Raw genomic sequence first — 9,012 nt, 5'->3', positions numbered from 1 at the left:
GGGGGGTGAGAAATGTGACGTCACATCAAAATGCGCAACTTTAAAAAAATACAGACAACACGTTCTACTTAATTAAATATACTTTTTGATAAATGTTTTCTCCTACAACATCAGAGTGCAGCGCCACATTAAATACGCACTACAATGACAATAGTTTTAAGCGATTTGAAGCATGTTTTATTTTGGGGGGTGGAGAGCAGAGCTTTGTGACGTCATATTTGAGGGGGGGGTCTGACTTCTTGTGCCGCCGTGCGACGAGGGGACGGGGTAAAAAATCGTCCAAAATCGCGTGACGTCATTTATGGACGGCCCCTTAACATTTCGATTTAAAGCATTCCTGACCGCAGGGATTCATCTTCTTGGTTTTTTCGGTAAAGTCACGTAGAAGGGAAGTAATAAAATAATAAAAATAAAACATATTAAAATGAAATAATAATATAAAATATAATTAAATAATATTTTTATATTATATATTAATTCTCACACTTTTCTTTTTATTATTTTATTACTTCCCTTCTACGTGACTTTACCGAAAAAACCAAGAAGATGGGGCCCCTTAACACATTGTACCACTGACCCTGTGTGCTGTGCGATGCGGTCCATTGCGTTCCCGACTTACGAACCGCCCGACGAAGGAGCCGACTCTGTTCGTAAGTCGGGGCCTTTGGAATCGATTCTCGCTGCTTGCACGCGGAATCGTTTCTCCGCGATTCCTAAAAGGTCAACCCGTTTGACGTGTGAGGGAGCTCGCTTGAGTTGCCGCTCCACACGCACGCACAGGAGGAGGGCGACAGGAACACACGAACCCACCGTCCCCCTCGAGCGATGCTCACCGCCGCCGTAGCGCGCTGCTCCCGCCGGGGGCCCCTGGGCTCCCTGGCTTCGCTCGGCAGAGCCCTCGCCGCGGGGCAGCTGCGGCGTGCAGCGGGCTGCGAGAGGCCTAGTCCGGGCTGCGGGAGGCCTGGTCCAGGCTGCGGGCGGGAATCCAGGCGAGCGGCGTCTGCCTCCTCCTGGGAGCGCCGGGAGAGGACGGAGTCGGCGGCGATGGAGGACGCCGAGGAGGAGGAGGAGAAGAGTCTCTCGAGTCGTTTCGCGGCGCGCTCCTTCAGGAAGAGCGCGGGGACACACGAGGAGGAAGAGGAGGACGGGGGGGAGGAGGAGGAGAGGGTGCGGGGAGGCCGCAGGGACACGGCGTACTGGTTCCACGTGCAGTGCAAGCGCCTGGCGCGGAGCGGACAGGTGCGGCTCGCCACGCGGGCTCTGTACCGTGCGTCTGGGGTGGTGTGTGGGGTGGTGTGTGCGTGTGGTGTGGGGGTGTAGGGTGGTGTGTGCGCGTGGCGTGGTGTGTGCGCGTGGCGTGGGGTGTGCGTGGGGTGTAGGGTGGGGTGTGGGCGTGGTGTGTGCACGTGGCGTGGTGTGTGGGGTGGTGTATGCGCGTGGGGTGTAGGGTGGTGTGTGGGGTGGTGTGTGCGCGTGGGGTGTAGGGTGGAGTGTGTGATGGTGTGTGGCGTGGTGTGTGCACGTGGGGTGGTGTGTAGGGTGGTGTGTGCGGTGGTGTGTACATGTGGGGTGGTGAGAGCGCGTGGCGTGGTGTGTAGGGTGGGGTGTGTGAGAGTGTGGGGTGGTGTGTAGGGTGGTGTGGGTGGTGTGTGTGATGGTGTGAGAGTGTGGGGTGGCGTGTGCGTGTGGGGTGGCGTGTGGGGTGGCGTGTGGCGTGGGGTATAGGGTGGTGTGTACACGTGGCGTGGCGTGTGGGGTGGTGTGTAGGGTTGTGTGTGCGGTGCGATGGTGTGTAGGGTGGTGTGTGCGTGTGGGGTGGGGTATGCATTTGCGGAGCGGTAGTGTTGCGGTTAGCGCGCTGCGCAATGAACGCAGCGTCCCGAGTCCGATTGCCGCACACGTCCAACACCGGTGACGATTATCTGAACCGGTTCTGGGCCTCCCCTAAAGCCGATTCGTCCGCAAAATGAGTACATTGTGTGAGTGTGTTAACATCGCCACTCGGGAGGCAAAGGCGGCCGGGCGTTGTGTTGGCCACCTACCTCTTCGTGCGCCGTGCCGGCCTTCAATAAGTGCTCGCTCACAGCACTTGCCCTAGCAGTCTGTTATAGCTACACGCGGGATCTTTGTTTTTGTTGCAGCTGGAGGAGGCGCTCCGTCTGTTTGAGGAGACGGGGCTGAAGCAGCAGCGCCTGCAGCCCGAGGAGTTCAACTTCACGGTGTTGATCGGGGCATGCGCCCGCGCTGGCCTCACCCGCCGCGCCTTCCGCCTCTATAACGATGTGAGCGGTGGCAGCTGGCGCCCGTCCCACAGCACAGGGCCACTTGGTGCAGCAATAAGCACCAGTGCGGCTAAATTACATCAAGTGTGTGATTGTTTGCTATCGCCACAGCATCCATGTGTCGTACTGTGCCAAGTTCCACATTGCCACTGTTGGCTGAGATTATGTCGGTGGCCCCCTAAACAAATCCACTCTTTTCCCCCTTTAAAATATTTTCCCGAGAAATTGGTTTGACCACCTCCCATAATCTCATGCCTCACCTAGTTAATCCATGGTGCCCCCTACTCTTTTTGATACTTGTCCACCTCCGATACATTGTTGTGAGCCGCTATTTCTCCTGACAGTCTATCATGGTGTCCCGTGTCTCCCAGATGAAGAAGCGTGGGCTTACCCCGAGCTCGCACACCTACACGGCGCTGTTTAACGCGTGCGCGGAGTGCGGACGCCCCGAGCAGGGCCTAGCTTTGGCGGAGAAGCTGTGGGCCGAGCTGCAGCAGAAGTCTGGAAGAGCAGATACGCATCTTTTCACGTACCACGCGCTGCTCAAGGTGTACGCACGCTATGGTAGTCTGGCGCCCGCCATCGAGGTGCTCAAGGTACTCGCCACACCAATCGTGACACTCTTGGAGTAATATAACTTTGTTTATTAGGAGCAAAACTCAATTAACATTCACAAAAAAGTATTGCCATGCGGTACACCAAGTTTCATCCTGAAACGGAAGTCTTGCTAAGTTCTGGTGCTTGTGTAATGACAGGGTGCCACCTATCGGCCTGAATGGGTTAATCGCGGTTATGGGCATGTTACGTAATCTCAATTATGAGGGGGGCATATCTGGGGTAGAGGTGAAAGGCAGAATCAGTCGGGAAGCTTCGGGAACCTGCTCGAAGGTTCTGGAAGGGGGCGTGACCAGAGGCGGGGCTTGGCCGTGCCAGGGTGTATATAAGGGGGACCGAACCAGAGGTTCAGTGCTGTTGCGGGTCCTGGGTCCTGGCTGCGTCGCTGCTTGCCGTCATCTCTCTTCATCGTCCGACCACGTGGTCAATCTTCTGCAAGGCTCTCATCGTCGCCGTCGCTGCGCTAGTCAGACAGCTGTGCAGTTGGACGCCGACGATGACGTGTAAAAGGGTCAGCTATGTGTAGCTACGTAGAACGTTACATAGATGTATCGCCTAGTGTTGTGCTTAAGGTGTGAGAATAAACAAGAAGCCTTCTACACGACGTGTCTCGGAAGTCGCTCACGACACTTGAATGTCACACAGGCTTCACGTGTGGTGTGCAGGCAGCCTGAATTGGTTGGTTGTGGGGACGTAATAATTCTCACATTCTAAAACTAGGTCAGTGGATCTCAGGGAGAAATATTGTTGATGTCACCACACCTTGTCGATTTCTTCTGCTAGGATCCATAATCGGTAAAACATAAAAAACCCCACAGTCATCCACATTTACAGTATCCCACCATCCAGTTTCAGGGCTCCTCTTACTGTCTAAATGCTTCCACTGTCTGGCTTTAGGTCTTCCCCTTGGTTGCAGACCTCCTGAGTGCTACTTGACTACCCATCTCCAATGCCTATTGGAGAACAGATCATTGTATTGCTCGTTGTTGAATACCCACAGCTGCATCTGTGCGTCCACTTTCAAACCCTATTCTATCAACACATTTCTGGTGGCACATGGAACTAGCTGGTGTCCTAAATCAGACCTGATACCAGAAAGTGAACCGAGAGCAGTAGGACGTTGCAGTTTATGCTCCCAGTAAGTGTAGCACCAAGTGTAAGGTGGAAATGTAACTGACGTATTGGATGGGAAGTGGGGTGGGTGAATTCGTTCACACAAAACCTGGGGGGGGGCAGGGTTCACAGTCAATTGTAGTGGAGCACCTCCTGGTTGCTGACTGTGCTCATGAAATCTTACCTTTGTGGGATGCCTCCTGACTTGGTTTGACTTTGTTGTTTGATTGCCAGGAAATGGTTGGCAATGGTGTGGTCCCAACCTCCACCACGCTGAGCTTTCTGCTGGAGGCAGCCAAGCGAGATCCCTCGGAGGGCTTTCGCCACGCCCTGCAGGTTCGCACCACAGTTCTATTGCACACACCACACGACTGACCAGTACAGACGCACAACACAAATACATACACAGCAACATCAATAAAGACGCCGCAGTTCAACGACAACAATTGCCGTTCGCCACTTAGTGGCGGTGACATGACCAGCGTACTTGTACCAGGCTAGGTGTACCTTGAGGCCACGGGACAGACCCAGCTGTTATCAGTTGACTGGGGCGACTGGCAGATGCACCACTTGTGTTCCCCACTGTGCCAACTGTGTTTCTAAAGACACACATACACATGACCATCAATACACAGGTATCCTAGTTAACATCGAAGATTACCCACACACACACACCACTACACAAAACACATCCCATTAAAAATAAACATACACCACCATTATACACAAACACCACTACAAATAGACAGATGCTATATCGTTTCGGAGTAAACACTGATTGGTTTAAGTGACTTGACGACATCACTGTTATGGGTATGAATGTTGAACTTCTTTTGCACCGTATGAAGCCAACCGTGCTAATCAGAGGTGTGAGGAAGGACAACTTAACACAAAAAGGGTCGTGAGTGAAGCTGGTTGTTATACGTGTGCCCTTGTGTGATTTGTCGTTGTAGCTGTGGCGCTGGATGGAGCGTGTCGGGGTGGCACCAAACCTCCACAACTACAGTTTCCTGCTGTCCGTTGCTCGGCAGTGCGACATAGGCGACCCGGCGGTTGCCACTGCTCTGCTGCTAAACGATTCCAGTGAGAGTAGAAATATCGGGAATCTTCCAGTCCGCAGCCAGAAGGGAGCCAAGAGACGGACTTCTACGAGTGCAGCAGTGGCAAGTGTCCAAGACCTTCAAGGGCGACTGTTCAACTCTCAAAGAGCTTGTCCACATCCAGATTTCGTCCAAGAGGACAAGAGTACGAGGGGTGCACACGAGAGGCAGCTCGCCCACGAGCAAGCACCACAGACGAGAGCTGACCAGCTGTCCACGAGTTGTGCATCTAGGGAGCGAGCCGATGTCGAGGAGTATCCCGAGCAGATGGCAATCGCACAGCGGCACTCTGACCAGATTCCCCAGCACTCAACATCGCTGGCACTTTTGCCCGAATCGCCGGGCAGTCGCCTCGAGTTACAGGGCAGTCTGCTGGAGCCAGGCCGGCGCAGCGCCAAGGGCCACGTGCTGTCTCTGAGGGCGGCGCCCGACCCCGCCGATCGGCTGGCGCTGCTGGGCGGTGTGGCAGGAGTGCTGGGGGCTCTACGCAGGCACGGCCTGGCCCCCAACGTGCTTATCTTCACACAGCTCGCTATGCTGTTGCCTGCTGATCAGGTTCGCATGCTGCTGATCCGCACGGACAACGGCAAATACTCAAATTATTCATCGTTACGCTTAAAGTTTGAATGATTTGTTGACGGTAATAGTTGTCCCAATTGTATCAATCTTATGCCTGGGTAGAGTGACGGGGCAGTGGTTACCTGCTGCACTGTGAAATCGGTGACCTGAGTTTGATTACCAGCCATGGCTGACGTCAGCGGCAAGGGATATGTGAACTGGTTCTGGACATCACTTTGACCAACCCACACTGACCAACATGCCGACATGGTTAAACGTGCCCCATGACTGACACGGCGTCGGGAGGCATTTATCCATCAGCGAATTGACAAAGGGCTGCGAATTATTTATTTTTATCCTTTTGCAAATCATATTTATTAGAGATATGACTCGCCATGATCCCGAATTGTGACAATTCATGACATGCCACTACTTTTTCACACAAACCCTGTGCCTCACAAGGCCACGCTGCACATTGCTCTCCACGGCTTGTAACTCGTGCATTGCCCACTAGGGCACGGTTGCCCTTGAGTTTCCCCAAACTCCCCCCCCTTGTGTGTTTGGTGTTTCTCTTTCCTCACCTTTACGACCCGGGCAGTTTGATCAAGACGAGCGGCTGCTGCAGGAGGCGAAGGCCTGCGGAGCGGAGCCAGACATCACCTTGTACAACGTGTTGGTGGGGCGCAGGAGCCGCGCCGGCGACCTGGCTGCAGCGCGCGTAGGGGCCGCAAGCACAAACACACACACACATCCTCGCCTGTTTACACGTACATGTGTGTGCATGTTGAACTTCTTTCGCACCGTATGTAGCCAACTGTGCTAATCGGAGGTGTGGGGGAAGGACAACAAACTAAACACAAAAAGCAGTTCTGCACATTCATACCATAGTCAGCCTATATGAGTTTAATTTGTAACTTAATTTTGTAGTTGGACTGTGATCAGTCTAAAAAAGAATCGTCCACAGCCAGCTTTTGCCAGCAAGGAATTAATTTAACGTTGATTTACGTTAATGTGTTATTTTCTATTGCTCGCATGACGAGGCAGTTTGTTTTTGTTCTGCTTTCTATTTGCTCTCCTTTTTTTTCTTTTGTCGTCTTGGTGACCAAGCTCGCTCCTGTAAATCAGGCTCTCCTGGGCTCTTGAGTTCTCACCTGGTCTAAAACAAAATAAACTAGAATGACACATACGTACACTCTGACGCAAACATGCGCGCGCACACGCCGCCTACTAGCATGAACACATGCGTGCACACACGTCGCACTTGAACGCTTCCATGCAGACACACACACTACCTACACACACACGAATGCTGTGATGAAAGCATGCACACACTGTATACACGAATGAGCGCTGCCATGTACACAGGCACGCACATATCAACATTTCCATGCACTTACATGTTACGTCGCATGAACATTTTGTGCAATAGGTTGATGGAACAAGAGACAGAACCAACTGAATAGAACGTACAAAGCAGACCTACGAAAAAAATAATCCATCCTGCAATCTTGACCCCGGCTTGTGACAATTTGTCAAACTGCATGAGTGGATACAGACTCGTTACGTGCCTACTACACACGCATGCCCCTGTCTAAAGCATGTGTGCGCGTGCGTGCGTGCACAAGTGTGCCTGTTTTTACACATACGCTTGCCCGCTCATGAATGTGCACTTGCGAGCTTGCAGGCGTTGGTGGGGGAGCTGGTGCGGGAGGGGCTGTCCCCTGACATGCACACGTACAGCGCGCTGGCCGCAGGCTGCCAGCATGAGGAGGACGGTGTGCAGCTGCTGAGAGACATGAGGGTGCGCACCTTGCGATGAGCATAACATCGTCAGCTGTGATCAGTGGCACTGCTAGATGAAGACATCCTGCCCTACCCGACAATGCTTTGACATCTCACACTGATCTCATCTCATTATGGCGGATGTCTTCTCAGGCGTGTCCTCTCCTTTGGTTGCTGCTCTGACAGAAGTATTGACCCACCAGCCATCGTCCCTTCTAGCGACGCGTCATGCCCAAACCAAATTTTCATCAGTTAATTGGAGCAACTTTTCCCGCTGCAATGATTCTTATGTAAACATTTGTACTCATGTCGCTAAGTTGAATATTAACCTCAACACTGGAGGAAATGTCTTGCCGTGGGATCTGATTTTATTGCCGAGTGCTGTGTACGTGTTTGCGCATCTCGTAGCTTGGTATTTTTACGCTTCCCAACCAAGTTTTAAATCGTTAATGCGTTATCTCTGTCCATCTGTCCAAATCGTGGCAATAAAAAAAAAGTTTTAAAAGTATCCTAAGTGGCCAAGGGAATTGGCATGTCATCTTTTGTAGTCATATGTGGCTTCATGTAACTTGTTATGCGCTTTAAAAACGTACCGCTATCGCCAATTTGGAGGACAAAAGTTTTTTGTGAAAGCTTTGTAGAATCCATGCGTGTGTGCGATTCTTGTTGTTTTCTGCTTCCTACAGACAAGCGGCTTGACTCCCAATTCCCACGTGTGCGGGGTGATCATCTCCGTGGCGATCCGTCGTCTCGACTACTCGTACCTGACCGCGGTGCTCAAGGAGATGGCTCGGTCGCACATCGCCGCCTCGCCCGCCATCCTGCGGCAGCTCGACTTCGCAGCCCGCTACCCACCGGGATACGATCACGTCAGCACACGCAGCACACGGCACCACACGCCGCACACACCGGCAGCACACGTGGCACAACAGTTGGCGCTTTCACCGAATAAAAAATTATTCTATTTATATATAGTGCTTTTCATCAACGATCTCAAAGCGCTGTACAGGACAGCAGCAGTAGCAGACACTCAACGTTAAAAATAATTATATTATAACTACATTTAAAAAATCTACTAAACGAACGAAAAGTTTAATAAGCGAAAGCATGGGGGATAATATGTCTGTGTTGGAGAATTCAGCCCCGTTAAAATTATAGTTTAGATATTGGGAATCTTTGTGATGTGTGTGTCTTTGACACAATGTCAATATGTTTCTCTGTGTGCAGTACAGCGCATCGAACGCCTATCTGGATAAGATTGACGGCTTCCGTGGGTTCTACCAGCTCTGGCTGAAGCACACCTCTGCCGTGGACGACACAACGCAAGTCCGGTGAATCTGTTGGCCTTGTGAGCCAAGGGTGTAAAGAGACAATAAAATATTCCCCACGAGAGACCATTCCCACACTAGGCTGCAGTGCTGTGAGCTGCATTTCCTGTGCCAATGACGACTGGACAAATATGCACCCCCCCCCTCACCTATCCGGCTATCGTACTTGGCACAAAGCAGTGCACATCACCCTGCCTCCATGTGGGAGCTAACAAAGAGAGAAGACACTCGTGG

General features: G+C 52.1%; 1 protein-coding gene across 1 annotated transcript; it reads left to right on the top strand.

The window, feature by feature from the left end:
- Positions 1-717: 717 nt before the first annotated feature.
- On the top strand, positions 718-8,941 carry PTCD1 (pentatricopeptide repeat domain 1). The gene is made up of 9 exons (XM_061560284.1): positions 718-1,239; positions 2,142-2,282; positions 2,654-2,878; positions 4,245-4,346; positions 4,964-5,665; positions 6,267-6,386; positions 7,353-7,469; positions 8,137-8,319; positions 8,678-8,941. The coding sequence occupies exons 1-9, from the start codon at positions 826-828 to the stop codon at positions 8,783-8,785; spliced, it is 2,112 nt and encodes a 703-aa protein (XP_061416268.1). The 5' UTR covers positions 718-825; the 3' UTR covers positions 8,786-8,941.
- Positions 8,942-9,012: the final 71 nt, after the last annotated feature.

The sequence above is a fragment of the Lethenteron reissneri genome, chromosome 26 (genome assembly GCF_015708825.2).
Source record: "Lethenteron reissneri isolate LAM-NWPU_2019-01 chromosome 26, ASM1570882v1, whole genome shotgun sequence".
Lineage (NCBI taxonomy): Eukaryota > Metazoa > Chordata > Hyperoartia > Petromyzontiformes > Petromyzontidae > Lethenteron > Lethenteron reissneri.
Note: the sequence above shows the minus strand (reverse complement) of the source record. Positions and strands in the feature narration are given on the sequence as shown.

Bases quoted from the DNA above. Each gene is read 5' to 3' on its own strand.
- PTCD1 (XM_061560284.1), top strand. From the start codon at position 826: ATGCTCACCGCCGCCGTAGCGCGCTGCTCCCGCCGGGGGCCCCTGGGC. The intron at 1,240-2,141 runs GTGCGGCTCGCC...TTTTTGTTGCAG, and splicing joins GCCTGGCGCGGAGCGGACAG to CTGGAGGAGGCGCTCCGTCT. The intron at 5,666-6,266 runs GTTCGCATGCTG...CGACCCGGGCAG, and splicing joins TGCTGTTGCCTGCTGATCAG to TTTGATCAAGACGAGCGGCT.